Source organism: Triturus cristatus, chromosome 3_1 (genome assembly GCF_964204655.1).
Source record: "Triturus cristatus chromosome 3_1, aTriCri1.1, whole genome shotgun sequence".
Classification (NCBI taxonomy): Eukaryota; Metazoa; Chordata; class Amphibia; order Caudata; family Salamandridae; genus Triturus; species Triturus cristatus.
Window position 1 is genome coordinate 1,046,167,090 of NC_140583.1, and position 17,237 is coordinate 1,046,184,326.

Below are 17,237 nucleotides of genomic sequence, written 5' to 3' on the forward strand. Positions count from 1 at the left end.
TTGAGGCAAGGGTTGTAGGGTCCCTCTTCTCTCCAAATCTTTCTCAAATACTCAAATTGTATATCCCACATTGTCTCTTTCCTCTTAAGCAATATGCATTTCCTTTCATCAGTGCATAAAAATGAAGAGGATCCCGCTAGATTCAGTAGCTACTGTTGAGCTCGATCTGGGATCCGGACCAGCATCAGTGAAATATGTTGACTTTGTCCCAGTGTAATTTGCTGACACTAGGACTCATTTAGTAAAAGCTGCACATTGTCTGCTTTCTTTTCAGAGTTTTTCGTCTGCAACCTGTAGGAAATGAGGGGGGTTTCTTAACCCCTTCGATGCTCATGACGGAGCGGTTCCGTCACGAGCATCGGTTGGGCTGTGCTTATGACGGAACCGCTCCTTCATGAGCACAGCCCCTGGGGGAAGCGCTGGCGCTCCCCCCCCCCACCCCCCCCCCGGGGCATCGATCTTGCCCCCACAGAGGGGGATGGCAGCGGAAAAGTTTCCGCTGCCACCCCGAGCCCCCCCACGCTTCCCCATGACATCAGCGCGCACAGCGCGCGCTGACGTCATCAGGAAGCGCTGAGACGCCTGGAAGCCATTTGCTTCCAGGCGTCCCAGCGAGCAGCAGGTGAGTTTTTTTCTCCGGTGGGGCCGCAGGGGCATGTTTGCAAGTATTGAGGCATCGGGGGAGAGGAAAGAGTATTTCCTCTCCCCTGATGTCTCAATGCTGGGCATTCCTGCTTCACGATCGCGCACAGCGTCGCGATCGTGGAGCAGGGATGCCCCACTAGACACCAGGGATGTCTTTTTCTGCAGTAAGGAAGCGTCTCCTTGGGCAAGGGTCGCTTCCTGGGGGCAAAAAAAATGTTAAGACTTTTCTGCCCCCCCTGGGGGCAGATCGGTCGTCTTTCTGTCCGTTTCTGCTCCCAGGGGGGCAGAAAAACCCACTAGACACCAGGGATGTCTGTTTTTAGAATTAAGGAAGCGACCCCTTGGGCAATGGTCGCTTCCTTGGGGGCAAAAATAATGTTAAGACTTTTCTGCTGGGGGCAGATCGGTCGTCTTTGTATCCGTTTCTGCTCCCAGGGGGGGCAGAAAAGCCCACTAGACACCAGGGATGTCTGTTTCTAGACTTAAGGAAGCGACCCCTTGGGCAAGGGCGCTTCCTGGGGGGCAAAATAAATATTAAGACTTTTCTGTTCCCCCTGGGGGCAGATCGGTCGTCTTTGTATCCGTTTCTGCTCCCAGGGGGGGCAGAAAAGCCCACTAGACACCAGGGATGTCTGTTTTAGCATTAAGGAAGCGACCCCTTGGGCAAGGGTCGCTTCCTGGGGGCCCAAATTTTTATTAGGACTTTTCTGCCCCTCCTGGGGGCAGATCGGTCTTTTGTGTAGACGTTTCTGGTCCTGTGGGGGGGGGGGTGGGGGGGGGGGGTGAGAAAAGCCCACTAGACACCAGGGAATTAGTTTAAATAAAAATGGAAGTGACCCCTTGGGCAAGAGTCGCTTCCAGGGGGCAATTTTTTATAATATGTATTTTGCCCCCCCCCCCCGCCCCGGGACAGATTAACCTGTTTTTTTTTTCTACTGTTTTCTGCCCCACCTGGCACACAACCCGATTTACCATTTGGGTAGTAACATAGCATGTTATAATGTTTATTGTTATATTTTTTGTGAATTGCAATTGTAATTGTTTTTTTTTATTTTTTACTTTTTTGTTCTAGGTGAAGGCTTTTGCTCTTTTCAGTTTCCGGTTTCATTACTGGTGGTTCTGCTGTTTGTGTAGTTTGGTAAGAGACTTTTTTTTTGTACAATGTAAATGTGTTTGATTTCTCTGCATTATTTTTTTTTGCAAATGGTGTAATAATAGCAGTATATTTGGTTTTTGAGTGTCAAAAACTGTTTGCATTTGTTCTCGATGTGTATTTAGTGAACTGACTCGCCTTCAGGGATGGGTGAGTTTATATTGTGGGCAGGCGATGATGGAAATAATTGAGTACCCTAAGGCTGAAGGCAGTAACAGTTTCTCACAGTGCCCGCAGTAGGTCATTAACATGTTCAGTTTGAATGCACATCCAATCCTAGGACTCTCTAAAAAGCGAAATGGTCATATAAATACCAGTTTTAAATTAAAGCAATACTATGCATCTACAGCAGAAACCTGGGTCATGGCCATTTGTGCATGCCATCTAGGCGAGTTGAGGCAAGGGTTGTAGGGTCCCTCTTCTCTCCAAATCTTTCTCAAATACTCAAATTGTATATCCCACATTGTCTCTTTCCTCTTAAGCAATATGCATTTCCTTTCATCAGTGCATAAAAATGAAGAGGATCCCGCTAGATTCAGTAGCTACTGTTGAGCTCGATCTGGGATCCAGACCAGCATCAGTGAAATATGTTGACTTTGTCCCAGTGTAATTTGCTGACACTAGGACTCATTTAGTAAAAGCTGCACATTGTCTGCTTTCGTTTCAGAGTTTTTCGTCTGCAACCTGTAGGAAATGAGGGGGGTTTCTTAACCCCTTCGATGCTCATGACGGAGCGGTTCCGACATGAGCATCGGTTGGGCTGTGCTTATGACGGAACCGCTCCTTCATGAGCGTTTGCAAGGGATTCTGGGTAACAAACCATGGTGGGAGGCACTCAAGTCACCCCATCCTGGATTCCCCTGGGTGTGTAGTTTTCAAAAATATATAGGTTTGCTAGGTTTACGTAGGTGCCGGCAGGGCTAGGGTTCAAAAACTACAGCTAGTCACTTTGCCAAAAAAGGGTCATTTTTCACTGCAAAATTGAGGTGTGACCATGTTGCGTTTTGCGCCGTTTCCTGTCGCGGGCACTAGGCCGACCCGCACAAGTGAGGTACCATTTTTCTCGTAGGACTTTGGGGAACGCGGGGTGGGTGGAAATTTGTGGATCCACGCAGATTCCAGAACTTTCCATCACAGAAATGTGGGGAAAATGTGTTTCTTTTGTCAATTTTTACGTTTGCAAGGGATTCTGGGTAACAGACCCTGGTGGGAGGCACTCAAGTCACCCCATCCTGGATTCCCCTGGGTGTCTAGTTTTCAAAAATATATAGGTTTTCTAGGTTTCCCTAGGTGCCGGCAGAGCTAGGGTTCAAAAACTACAGCTAGGCACTATGCCAAAAAAGGGTCATTTTTCACTGCAAAATTGAGGTGTGACCACGTTGCGTTTTGCGCCGTTTTCTGTCGCGGGCACTAGGCCGACCCGCACATGTGAGGTACCATTTTTCTCGTAGGACTTTGGGGAACGCGGGGTGGGTGGAAATTTGTGGATCCACGCAGATTCCAGAACTTTCCATCACAGAAATGTGGGGAAAATGTGTTTTTTTTGTCAATTTTTTATGTTTGCAAGGGATTCTGGGTAACAGAGCCTGGTGGGAGGCACTCAAGTCACCCCATCCTGGATTCCCCTGGGTGTCTAGCTTTCAAAAATATATAGGTTTGCTAGGTTTCCCTAGGTACCGGCAGAGCTAGGGTTAAAAAACTACAGCTAGACTCTTCGCAAAAAATGTGTAAATTTTCAGTGTGAAAATGTGGTGTGTTCACCTTAGGTTTTGAGCCACTTCCTGTCGTGGGCACTATGCCTACCCACACAAATGAGGTACCATTTTTATCGGGAGACTTAGGGTAGTTCAGATTTGTAAAGCAACTGTTATTACCTATTGATTTTCGATGCATTTCTCCCCTCCAAATGAAAGACATTGTGTAAAAAAAAAGTCATTTTGAAAAATGACCAATAATTCTCATGCTAGTATGAGTATTCCCAATTTCGAAAATGTGCAAATATGGACTGTTTCTAAACTCTGTAATTTGTTCCCATTTCAGAAATACATAGGTGTCTTTCATACCAATTTTTCCATGTATACATTTTCCCACAATAATTGCTATATACCCGGAACAAAAAAAAAACCATTACAAAATGCTGCTCAGTTTTTTACTCTGGGTTCGTTGGGCTCTTGGAGAACCTATAAATCCTATATATCCCCACAACCAGGAAGGTCCAGCGGATGTAACGGTACATTGCTTTCAAAGAGATGTCATAATTAGAAGAAGTTACAGGTGAAAACGTTGACACAAAAGGCTGCTTTTTTCAACTAATTTTTTATTTTTCCTATATTTAATTGTTAGTTTCTATAAAGAAACCTTGATGGATCTACACAAATTACCCCTTGCTGAATTCAGAATTTTGTCTACATTTCAAAAATGTATAGCTTTCCAAGATCCATTATTGCTTTTGTACCCATTTCTACCAATAACTGGAAGGAGGTTGAAAGCACAAAAAATAGCAAAAATAGGGTATGTCCCAGAAAAATTTCAAAACTGTGTAAAACATTTTGGATTTCTGACAAAAATCTGTCATTCCCTAAAAGCTGGAGAAATGGTGATTTCAGCCCCACAAGCCCTTTTTTGATATCATTTGCAGAGAAAAACCCAGACGCTTTCATTTGCAGCCAGTTTTTCACACAAAAAAAAAAACTTTTGCTGTATTTTGACTAATTTCTGGGAACCCTCTAGGAGAATCCACAAACTCTGCGTACCTTTAGAATCCGCATGATGTTGGAAGAAAAGGACGCAAATTTGGCGTAGATACCTAATGTAGTCAAAAAGTTACAGGGGCCTAAGCGCGCACTACCCCAAATAGCCCAAAAAAGGCTTAGCACAGGAGGGGAAAAGGCCTAGCAGTGAAGGGGTTAACTTAGGCCTAAACAAAGGGTTCACTTAAAAGGTCCATCAGCCTTCCTTTTGTTGAAAATTCAGCCTGGCTTAGTGCTGTGTGGAGCCTAACACCTAGATTTCAAAGCATTGTAGCAAAACGAGGACACTCAATATCACTTAACAAGTGCTTTGAAGACACAATGTTTTGGAGCAAGGTTTTTGAGTTTTGATCAACCTCTGTGTGTTAGAGATGTGAAAGTTCTATAAGAATCTCAGATCAGTAGAAGTTATTTCAATAACTCACCATAATGTAGGATTTCAGAGGGCTTTACATCACACAAACATATTATACAGTTATAATTAATCATAGAAGTGTATAAATCGATGTACAGGCAATATTGCAGAAGGCAAAGAGTCGCATCTCATCCAAAGTGGTAGACAAATATGTTAAAAGCACCTGGTCCAGAAAAACATGAAGTCGGGATTTAAAACAATATGCAGTGATTGCCTTTGCTAATAAGACTTTCCTACCTGAGCTGGCCAACTGCCTGCATTAAGGGGGTCCCACCAGATAGTTCTGCAAGGCGCAGATGGAGTGTTCTACTCTTTAGGGCCGACGTGGCAGGCTAAGACCCAGGCAGCTGGTGACACCTCTGGTGATCACATGATTTACTAGGAGAATGATCTCCTATATAGCAGGCCTAAGGTTCCTGAGCCTTGGGCAACACTTGTGTTGGCGGTCCCCCATTGCTACAGGGCCTTGCTTCTAGAGAAGGCTCATGATTTGTTCCTGGCAGGTTATCTGTGGTAAGACATGACCAGCTTGTCACCCACTTCTATTGGCCTCAAATGAGGAGGACGACAGATGCTTTGTGCAGGTCCTGTCCTACCTGCCAGGCCAGTGAGGGAGCACAGGGCTCCCCTGCAACCTTTTCATGTTGCTGGCACACCCTTTGAAAGGGTGGACATAGACATTATTGCACCTCTGGACCCCAAGACAGCCATGGGCAACAGGTTCATCCTGGTCTTGGTGAACAATGCCAACTGGTACCCAGAGGCTATCCCTCTGAGTTGCCAGGGCACTGATGGGAATATTTACTTATGTGGGGTTTCCCAAGGAGGTGGGGTCGGACCATACTACCAACTTCATGTCAGCATACATGAAGGCTAGGTGGAAGGAGTGTAGGGTAACGTAAAAGTTCTCCGTTCCTTACCATGCTCAAACCAATAGGATTGTTGAGAGGTTCAACAAGACCCTCAAAGGAATAATCATGGGCCTGTTAATGCAGAAGTGGGATGACGCAATGCACGTTTTCTTCATATCGGAAGGTACCCCAGAAGTGGGTTGACTTCAGCCCCTTTGATCTCCTGTATGGTCACCCAGTGTGAGGACCTTTCAGTCTGATGAACGAGGAGTGGGTGCAAGCTCCCAGGAAGGCCACCAAGGAAGTGGTCAGCTAAAAGCTGGCCCTCCATACCCAGATGAAGCACTTCTGGAAGCAAGCTAACGCAAATCTAGAAGCCAGCCAGGAGGTCATGAAACAGTGGTATGATCTGAAGGCCACTCTGGTTAAGTTTCAGCCAGACCAAAAATGATGGTTGATGGAGCCCAAGCCTCTCCCAACAAGACCGTTGTTTTGGGCCATAGAGGGTGAAAAAGTGCAAGAGTGAGGTCACCTACCTGGTGTACCTCAAGACTCCCGGGAAGCCTTTAAGGGTTTTGCACGTCATTCCCCTCAAACCCCTCTTCGAGATGAACGAGGGAGGGAGCTCCCATTGTGGGTGTTGACTAGCAGTTAAGAACGAATATGATCCTGAGGTTGGGCTGATTATTGAACTTCACATTATTACAAGAGATGCTACTTCTCCCTATTGTATTTTTCTGACTGGTAGATTAACAAATTCTGTAAGTCTATTGCTAGATATTGACAAGCCTAAGGTAAGAGGATTGTTTTCATAAAATGACAATAAACGTTGTATACAAAAAACAACAGAAACACAGTTTGAGATGTCTGAGTTAACCATGATCCTGGTCAGGAATGATGGAGTGGTGGAGAGTGAACCTTTCCCCTACCTTTTTTCTTCCAAGAAGTAGGATGGGCCAGTGGAGGGTATGGGCCTCTCCCCTCCACTGACCCTAGAACAACAGAGAGACTGCCGCCAGTTGTTGGGGTAGTTTACCTTGTTATTCTCCCCTACTCTAGGACTCACTACATGGGTACACATGAATTGACCCTGGGGACGGCACACCCATAGAAGCAAAATGTACAGGTTGTCTGATCAGATGAGAGCCAGCATTAAGGAGGAGGTCTACAAGATGGTGGACTTAGGGGGTTATGGAGCCCTCAAACAGCCCGTAGTCCAGCCCAGTGGTGCTGGTCCCCAAGGCTGCCCCCCTTCAGATGCCACCCCTAAACTCCGGTTTTGTGTGGATTACTGGGGCCAGAATGCAGTCACCAAGACAGACGCACCCTATCCCCAGAGCTGATAAGCTCACAGATTTGTTGGGAGCTGCCAAGTTCCTCAGCATGTATGATTTAATGTCTGAGTACTAGCAGATCACCTTCACCACGGGGGCAAAAGAGAGGTCTGCATTCTCTACCCCAGAAGGCCATTTACAGTTCAGAGTGATGCCCTTTGGTTTGAAGAACGCCCCTGTCACCTTTCAGAGGTTGGTCAACCAGGTCCTGGCTGGGCTGTCGAACTTCAGACCTGCCTACTTAGATGACATTGCAGTCTTCAGCTCCAGTTGGGAGGACCATTTATGCCAACACAGGATGGTGCTTCAGGCTCTGCAGAGGGCAGGCCTGACTATCCAAGCCAGTAAGTGCTAGGTAGGGCAGACTTCAGTGGTCTACTTGGGTCACCAAGTGGGAGGAGGCAAGGTGTAGCCCCTTTAGACTGGCCTAGATTGAAACCATTCTGGCTTGGGGACCCCCCCCCCTGTCCCATAAGACCCAGACATAAGTGGGGGTCTTCTTATGCCTCACTGGCTGTTACTGGAGATTTGTCAAGGGCACCATTGTTCCTTTCCTAATTTTTTGCCTTCAGACCTCCTATATTTGCTGACTTTGTTTTTGCTGGCCTTAGGACTCTGCACACTTGACCACTGCTAATCAGTGCTAAAGTGCTTGTGCTTCCGTCTCTAAGCATTTTAATGTTGGCTCATATCCATTTAGCAAATTTAATTTGCTTATAATTCCCTAGTGAAGCGGTATTACATGTACCCAGGGACTGTAAATTAAATGCTTCTAGCGGGCCTCCAGCAATGATTGTGCCACCCACTTAAGTAGCACTTTAAACATGTCTCAAGCCTGCCATTGCAGCCTGTATGTGCAGTTTTAAATTGCCATTTTGACCTGGGAAAGTAACCGTTTTGCATGGGCCAAACCATCCTTTTTAATACTTACTAGTCACCATAAGGGTAAGCCATGGACAACCCAGAATGCAGAGTGCAATATATTTAAAAATTAGGACATGTACTTTTAAGTTTTACATGTCCTGGTATTGAAAAACTCATCAAATTCGTTTTTTAACTACTGCAATGCCTAACTCTTCCATATGATAACATTGGAGTTACCTTTTTACATTGTAGAATTGTAATTTCCGAATGGAAACTGGTAACCCTTCATGTTTGGTGTCTCTGGAATTGTAGTTTCAATTATAATTCTATAATTCAATTATAATATTGAAAATGCCACTTTTAAAAAGTTGACATTTTCCTTCCTTAGCCATTTGGTGCCTGCAGACTGTCTCTGGGTCACATGACTGGGTGTGGGTGACAGTTGGGCTTTGTGTATTCCTCCTAGACAGCAACCCACAATGGGGATCTTGGGGTTGTGACTGGATAGGCCATCAGTGGCAGGATGGGAGGGAGGATCTGGGCCCAGTCCCACTTACACCTGAATAGGCTGTGCCCGGTCTCCACAGCGAGGGCTGCATAAACCAGTAGTTAGTCTGGAGACAAGAAGGCAGGGCATCTGTGCACTTAGAAGGCAAGCCTCTAGAAGCTTCTCCCCACATCAATGGGATAACTATGTATAAATACTGGAACTCAGACACCAAGTCTATAATAAACTTCAGGGCCTGTGGATACTCTTCCAGGATGAGGAACTGCTGTGCTGCTGAGGACTGCCACTCTGCTGGACTGCTACCCTCATGCCTGGGTGAGAAAGACTGGACCTACATCTCTTGAACCTAGAAACCATGGTGATTCTAAGGGCTAGGTGGCTGACCTGATCTGATGCCTCAGAGTCACAACAGGCCTCTATCAACCTTGCACCTGCACCTGGACTCTGCCATCTATGAACCTACCATGCCTAGTGATGTCACCCTACTCTTGGGTCTTTGGAAGTGGGCCAAGGTGCCTGCCAGCCCCTGAGAATCCAGCGGAACAGACACATCTCCTCTGCTGCATGGAGCAACTCAGGGCAGAACCGGTGCTCCTCCGCTGTTGCGTCGATTAACTCTGCATCGCAGCTCTTTGGATCTGACACATTGCCCTGACAGCACACCCCGTCCGCAACGCCGGACATTGCATTGTAAGCCCCATCGACGGGATCCTCAACGAGGACGCTGGCCCTCACATTGCAGCCTCGCCGCATTTCGGTACCGATGCATCACTTCGGCTGCGCAACACATCTTCAACGTGGATCCTCGCAATGCTCTGCAAACCAGGATTTAAGGTACTTTGTTCAGCGGGTCCCTGTAGTCGGCCCACCCTCCATCGAAGTCGGCATGAACATGCGGCTTTGTCCTGGTCCGGCGTGACCAGATATGCACAGTTGGTGCTTTGTGGCACTATTTTTACTAAAATCATTGAACTTGAATAGCTGTGGTTTACTAATTGGATTTTTGTTATTTTGGTCTTGTTTTAATTATTAATAATAACTCTACTTTACTAACTGGTGATGGAATCCCTTTTGTGTGGTGTTCGCACTTAATTACTGTTTGAGGTGTTGCACAAATACATTATACATTGCCTCTAGGTTACGCCTGACTGCTCCGTACCAAGCTACCCGTGAGTTGAGCGCAGGTTAATTTAGGGTTAGCATGTGTCTCCCCCTGACAAGGACTGTGGTTGCTGCTTGATCAGGGCTCATACCCCAGTCAACCAACAACCCAATTTCTCACAGGTGGTCTTTTGGCATTCATGACCAACCCTTGCTGCATCAACAAAGAATACACTGAGATAGTTGCAAAGTTCTTTGGAGTGAGGATCTCCCTGTTTGCAGTAAGGGGTATCCGTGGCAGCATAAGTAACGTGAAACAATTCAGTGGATTGATCGTAAGATGTATTAATAGTCTGTGACGGGAATGTTTTTGTGAAAAGAATAGCAATTTCATATTGTTTCTGTAGGCACTGCTATTTGATCTTAACCAGAGGACGTGTTTCCTGCATGTGGAAGCCATACGCTAACTAACTTGCTTCATATGCTTTCAAATAAATCTAGGCTTTAACAATATGCCACATAGCACTTAGTTCTTAACAACCTCCAGGTGATATTAGAATCAAGGAGGGTACTCAGTTATGGATAAAAGGCAAAAGCTTACTTGCAGTGAAGTTTCTCTGTTTTCCTGATATCTAGGACCTCCCTAAAACCTATTCCGAAGAACATACATAATTTTAAACACCTTAAAAAAATAGCACCTTGTGTTCCATTTTAGAATATAGAGACATACATAAAATGCATTTCAGAGGCTTTTGCAAATTGCTTGTCTATTTTCAGAGGACACATTTTTTATGAACGTACGCAAAGCAGTCTTAAATACTTGTGTATTGTAAAGATGCTACAACAGTATAAAAGGTAGTGAGGTTTTAAATGGGCTTTACGAAACATGTCACCATAAAAGTTGGTACAATACTAATGATGGCATGAGTTTGTAGCTAGAAATACAGAAAACTACCTTACAGTGACTTGCAGGAGCATCTGCAGCTCCTGTCTGAGCTGCAGCTGCATGGTGGATGCCTGCACATCTGAGAGGGCTCTGTCACAGGATTGGTATATTAATCTGTAACAAAAACTGACCATCCCAGTTTGGTGATGCTGAAAGCGGTCCAGTAACTGGATGTCTGTAACGCATTCCTTTGAAACCCGTCTGACAAGGGTGTGGAATTCTACCTCATCGAACTGCTCTTCATCTTTCACCCAGAAGCTTATATCATGAACATAGGAAGGGGGGTACATGGAGAAGCTGTTGAAAGGTTTTAGCTTCCCATGTAGGAACTGACTTATAAAACGTCCATCATACGTCCACAGCATGCGCCAGTCAGGCACACCCAATATCCGTATTACCAATGCATCCAGATTTAACACGGCTAACAAGACCTCAGAGTCACAGGGCAGCTGTTCTGGCGGAACGGTCGTAATAAATCCTACACACAGACCATCATTCTCACCAGCCGCTAAATGTCTGCTTTCCAGGCAAATGGAATAATCACCTTTCTTAAACTGCTGATGGAAAGAAATAAAGGGAGGACTATTATGTATTTCCCGCTCAGCTTGATTGTCTTTTGTCTCGTTGGAGATGGAGTCCGTAACAGAGTTAATGGAGGCCGCAATGGTATCCATAAAAAGCTCAACTGAAAAGCCGCCGGTGCCATTTCTCAAACCACACAAGAAGACAGTTTCATGGTAAACTGGCATTGTCCATGGAGAAATCAGACATCTCCTAAAAACTGGTCCGCTCAGTGCATAGATCTTCTCTGGTACAAAGTCTGGTCTTTGACAGAGATCTTGAACACAGACTGTAAGAGTGGGTCTCATGCACAATCTGGCCTTAGAGCAGTTTTGGACTGAAATGAATGCTGGATCACCAGCGTCACAAACTTCACAGACAAAATGGCTGTAATGGAAGGCTGGAGCAGGAAAACCTCTGTCCGTCTGATTCTTGGCATGTTCTAAGCACATGCTCTGTTCTTCGGCAACTGAGAGCCAAAACAAGCTAGAGTCAGGGACACTTGTGCTCCAGGAGAGGGCTGCCTTGAATTTGTCTGATTCGATGCGAGTAGTATGCGGAAGATCAACCTTCTGCAGAGGGAAAGCACTGCTGATTGCCGTGATGAGTTGTTCACTGAATGTCCTTACTGGGTGATGAGAACTAATGTCCAGAAAGTTCCTGTAAAAAACAATAGAAAGCACTGAATTGTTTAAGCAAGTTTGTATGTATTAACAATGTTGTCAAAAAAGCTTGTGAAACAAATATCAGTTAGCACCAAACAACTGCAACAACATGCAGAGGATGCCAGGACATGAAAAGTATAAATGGAAGGATTCGAGCTATTAACTCCCATGGCAACAATACAACCAAGCTACTACCTGTAAAAAAAAAAACTTCAGCTCAATTTAAGGTGTAGAGGCATTGGATACATGGCACAGACTTATGTGACTGATCCCCTTCCCTTGCATAGTCTCTTTCACTGAATTTGTTTGTAGTATGTTGTACAGAGTAATACTGTTACCAGCACTTACCTGAAGGTTTTTATAGTTATATTCCGTAAGAGGTTAGGCACTATTCATATTCTGAGCTGTACATGTGTCAAGACAATACCAGTGCTTTAAAGGTGTCGGTACTGTCCGGTACTGAGTACCGGCACTTTTTTTTATTTTAGAGGGAGAGTACCCTCAAAAGTGACGTAATACTTTTAATTGGAGAGTACCAGCCCTTCTCAGAAACAAGCAGGTACTCTGGTACAGAGTACCTGCACTTCTATTTTTCAATCTCAAGCACTGGACAATACACATCAGAATATAAGCTCTGAATGTTACGTTTCATAAAATTAATAACAAAATGTGAAAACTTAATACGCAGATTTATTCACTCTAGCTTTGATAAGCAGACCTTAGCTCACCAATCACCATGCTTCTTAAATAAGTCAGAAACAACATGTCTTTTGAAAACAGCCTCACCTGCTAATTCTATCAAGCAGCACATCTGGCAGGAGGAAGGGAACTTCCCTATGTATTAGTTTCCCAGCAACATCTGCAGGTTCTGAGCCCTCAAGAGGAAAACTCCGGGTGAAAATGTGAATTAAAGCATCTTCAACGTGGAAAGGTTTTTCTTGGCTTCTGGCAAAAAAAAATGAAATATTTTGAATATCACACAATTAAGGGTAAAGCCCTTGCAAAGACATGTGTCGCCAACATAACTTCACCTGGTTTCCAGTAAATTCAACGAGAGAAAAAAGTATCCATCGGTGGTGATTTTAGATTGAGCATTAAATGTTTATGTCTGAAGTATTTCAAGTCAGCGGTCCATGAAAAGTCAATAATATTTAATGTTCCCACATTGATCTCTCTTTTCATAGGTATCTCGCACTGCTTTAATTTGTCTGATTATGGATTATGTTACTTACCCTGTAAGCATCTGTTCGTGCCATCTAGTGTTGGATACAGATGTGTACACGTTGTTTTTCTTCAAAGAAGTCTTTCGAGTCATGAGTTGGAGTGAGTCCTCCTCCTCTTGGTGATAATGCACATGGGCATCAACTCCATTATTAAACTGTTTTCCCGCAGGCGGGTGAGAATGGAGTGTAGAGTAAGCATAGTAAAGAGATGTCCATGGATAGCAAAAAGGTAAAGGAAACTGCAACGGCCACAGGTGTCCAGGGAAGAGGGTGGGTGCATGTGAATCTACTGCACTACATGCCACGAACAGATGCTTACAGGGTAAGCAACAATCCATTTGAGGCATGTGTAGCTATAGATACACATGTTTTGTATAGACTGTAAAGCAGTTCTCCTCAAAGCGGTGGCTAACCTGTGGGTGTTGCAGTTGTTTGAAAGAGTATATGTAGCACAGCCTGTCTTTAACCCCTTGTATGCCCATGACGAGCTGGACTCGTCATGGAGCACAGTCGCGCTGTGCCCATGACGAGTCCAGCTCGTCATGAGGCATACCCTAAGGAATCCCTCTGGTGCGGGCACCAGAGGGATTCCCTTTCTGCAAAAATAGCCTCGGGAGCTGGGGAAGAGCCCCCTGAGCACGTAGAAAGACGGGAGAGGTGTCGTTGGAAAGGGGAGAATCTCCCCTTTCCAATGGTACCCCTCCCCAGTGGATCCCTGCTTGGGGATCGCCACAGGAGGGCGATCCCCAAGCAGGGATCCACCCACTAGACACCAGGGAGGGGGGAGCGGCCCCTTGGGCAAGGGCCTTTGCTCCCCCCGTGTATTTTTGGGAATCTTAGTCTCTTTGCCCCCCCTGGGGGGCAGATGGGGGCATTAGCCCCCAATCTGCCCCCTGGGGGGGGGGGGATAAAAAGCCCACTAGACACCAGGGAAGTTGTGTAAAAAAAAAATATAGGGGTGGGGGCTGCCCAAAACGGGCAGGCCCGTGGCCCCCCCCAATTACTACAGTCTTTCTGCCCCCCCCGGGGGGCAGATGGGGCATTGGCCCCTAATCTGCCCCTTCGGGGGGCAGAAAGCCCACTAAACACCAAGGATTCGTTTTTAGTTTTATTTTTAGGGTGGGGGCTGCCCGCAACGGGCACGCCAATGCCCCCACCCACCCGCCACCATTACAGCCCCCTGAGCACGTAGAAAGACGGGAGAGATATCGTTGGAAAGGGGAGAATCTCCCCTTTCCAATGGTACCCCTCCCCAGTTGATCCCTGCTTGGGGATCGCCACGGGAGGGCGATCCCCAAGCAGGGATCCACCCACTAGACACCAGAGAGGGGGGAGCGGCCCCTTGGGCAAGGGCCTTTGCTCCCCCCTGTGTGTTTTTGGGAATTTTAGTCTTTTTGCCCCCCCTGGAGTGCAGATGGGGGCATTAGCCCCCAATCTGCCCCCCCCAGGGGGGTAAAAAGCCCACTAGACACCAGGGAAGTGGTGTAAAAAAAAAATAGGGGTGGGGGCTGCCCAAAACGGCCCATGCCCCACCCCCCCAATTACTACAGTCTTTCTGCCCCCCCGGGGGCAGATGGGGCATTGGCCCCTAATCTGCCCCTCCGGGGGGGCAGAAAGCCCACTAAACACCAGGGATTAGTTTTTAGTTTTATTTTTAGGGTGGGGGCTGCCCGCAACGGGAACGCCAATGCCCCCACCCACCCGCCACCATTACAGCCTTTCTGCCTCCCCTGGGGGGCAGATGGGGCATCGGCCCCCAATCTGGCCCCCCCCCCGGGGGGCAAAACGCCCACTAGACACCAGGGAATTGTTAAAAATAATAATAATAAATAAATAAAAGGGGTGGGGGCCCCTAATCTGCCCCTTCGGGCGGGGGGGGGGGGGGGGCAGAAAGCCCACTGAACACCAGGGAATTTTTTTGCGCAATTGTTTTTAGGGTGTGGGCTGCCCGAAACGGGCACGCCAATGCCCCCACTCTCCCCCCCACAAAAATGTCAAGCTTTCTGCCCCCCAGGAGGCAGATGGGAGCTGTAGCCCCCAATCTGGCCCCCCCTGGGGGCGCAGAATGCCCACTAGAAACCATGGATTTTTTTGTTTTATTAGTGTAGGGGTAGGGGCTCCCCAAAATGAGCATGACAATACCCCAACCCACCCCCAGAGAAATTCCAGTCTTTCTGCCCCCCTGGGAGGGCAGATGGTGGCAGTGGCCCCTGATCTGCCCCCTGGGGGGGCAGAAAGCCCAGTAGGCGCCAGCGAGTATGCAGGCTTTTTTTATGCGTGGGGGCTGCCCAAAATGGTCATACCAATGCCCCCACCCCCACAAAAAATAGCCACAGTGTTTCTGCCCCTTTAGGGGCATATCAGGATGAAACCCCCGTCCCCGATTCCCCCCCAGGGCGGCAGAAAGCCCACTGGAAATGTGCATACCTGTGGATTTTGGGCCCTAGCGCAGTTGGCACGTAGGCAAACCTAGCAAAACTGTACATTCTTTAAAACTAGACACCGAGGGGAATCCTGGATGGGGTGACTTCACTGGCTCTCACCAGGTTCTGTTACCCAGAATCCATTGCAAACCTAAAAATGTGTTCAAAATAATACTTTTTCCTCACATTTCTTTGTCGAAAGTTCTGGAATCTGCGTGGGTCCACAAAATTCTACCCACCCTGCGTTCCCCAAAGTCTTCAGAGAAAAATGGTACCTCACTTGCGTGGGTAGGCATAGTGCCCGCGTCAGGCAAGGGCCCAAAACCTATTGAGGAGACATCAAAATTACCTATCACAAAACAACCTGGTTTTGCAAAGGGGGTCCTATGAGTTTTTGGCCCCGGGCTTGGCGGCCACCTAGGGGAACCTACCAAACCCCCACATTTCTGAAAACTAGACACCCAGGGGATTCCAGGGAGGTATGGTTTGCGTGGATCCCCCAACGTTTCCTTACCCAGAATGCCCTGCAAACCTCAAATTTGTGTGGGAAAGTTGTGGCATCACCGGGCTGACACAAATTTCCTACCACCCAGCGTTCCCCCGGGTCTCCCGATAAAAACGGTGCCTCACTCGTGTGGGAGGCCCAAGTACCTGCTACGGAAGCTTCAGGGTGTTGTTTTTCCTCTTCACCGAAGTCTTCATGGGCAAAGATGTCAGGAGTGTCCTCAATGTTCCTCCGCTGCATTTCGAGCTGACATGCTTGAGGGTCTCCGAGTGTTTTCTTCGAGCGGAAGGAGATACAGGCTTCACAATCCGCTTTTTTGTGTTCTGGTGACAAACACAGATTACAGACCTGAATGTGAGTTGGTCCGTGGATATTTCAGGTGTCAGCGGGGTCAGAAACGGAAGGACGTTCGTTCCATTAGTAGCAGGGCATTCACTGGAGAACCTGGTGGAGAGCGAATATGATGGCCCAGAAAGGCGAGGCACTGTAGGGGCAGTGGTGGAAGCGTGTCGAATTGATGAGCGATTAAGCTTTCCTCGATATGCAGAGAGGCAAAGCACTATCAAAACAATACTAATGAGGGTTAGAGTGTAAAACAAACCGAATAGAGCACACTAACGTCTTGGCCCGAAGCGCAAGCACACAAGTCCAAACCTGACAGCGAAAAGAAAACAATCTAACAATGGAGTCGATGCCCATGCGCATTATCGCCAAGGGGAGTCACCACTCAAACTTGTGACTCGAAAGGCTCCTTCGAAGAAAAACAACTTTCACACATCTGGAACCAACACTAAATGGCAGGAGTATTCAAAGTAAATGTATCTACAACTACACATGCCTCGAACATATTATTACTGTTCAAATTAGACTCTGAACCCCCTGACATCAAAAATATACAAACATTATAAACAATACTGACAGTTTGTTGGCTCCATTAGTGGCACATCTGGTATATTACAAACCAAAAATAAAAAAAACACATTCTACAGCATTTCATCATTCATACCTTTTGATTAGGTTAAAAATGATTAACACCACATCTCATATGGGATATACAAATCTAATAAAATTCCTTGTTTGTTGCTCCTCTCTCAACAGATGTATTAGCGCAAAGGGTTTTTCTTCATTTTGAGATCCTGCTTGTACTTAACTGAACTGTACACCAATGTTTTGTCATTGTCGCATCTGAAACATTTAAATAGAAGTATATCGCACAAGTATATTTTGCCAAATTTGACCAAACTCTGGGACTAAAATCTTCCAAACCATTTTCTTTTCATTTCTGTGGGCTAT

At 46.5% G+C, this 17,237-nt stretch overlaps 1 protein-coding gene across 4 annotated transcripts in view; it reads right to left on the reverse strand.

Moving 5' to 3' along the window:
• Positions 1-1,558: 1,558 nt before the first annotated feature.
• FDXACB1 (ferredoxin-fold anticodon binding domain containing 1) overlaps positions 1,559-17,237 on the reverse strand; it is a 132,172-nt gene continuing 116,493 nt past the window's right edge. For all 4 annotated transcript variants that reach the window (XM_085645803.1, XM_085645804.1, XM_085645805.1 and 1 more), the window contains 2 exons: positions 12,580-12,738; positions 1,559-11,788 (listed from right to left, as the gene is read on the reverse strand). In XM_085645803.1, the coding sequence (XP_085501929.1) occupies positions 10,573-11,788; positions 12,580-12,738 (1,375 nt within the window). In that variant the 3' untranslated portion in view covers positions 1,559-10,572. The remainder of the gene's footprint in view (positions 11,789-12,579; positions 12,739-17,237) is intronic.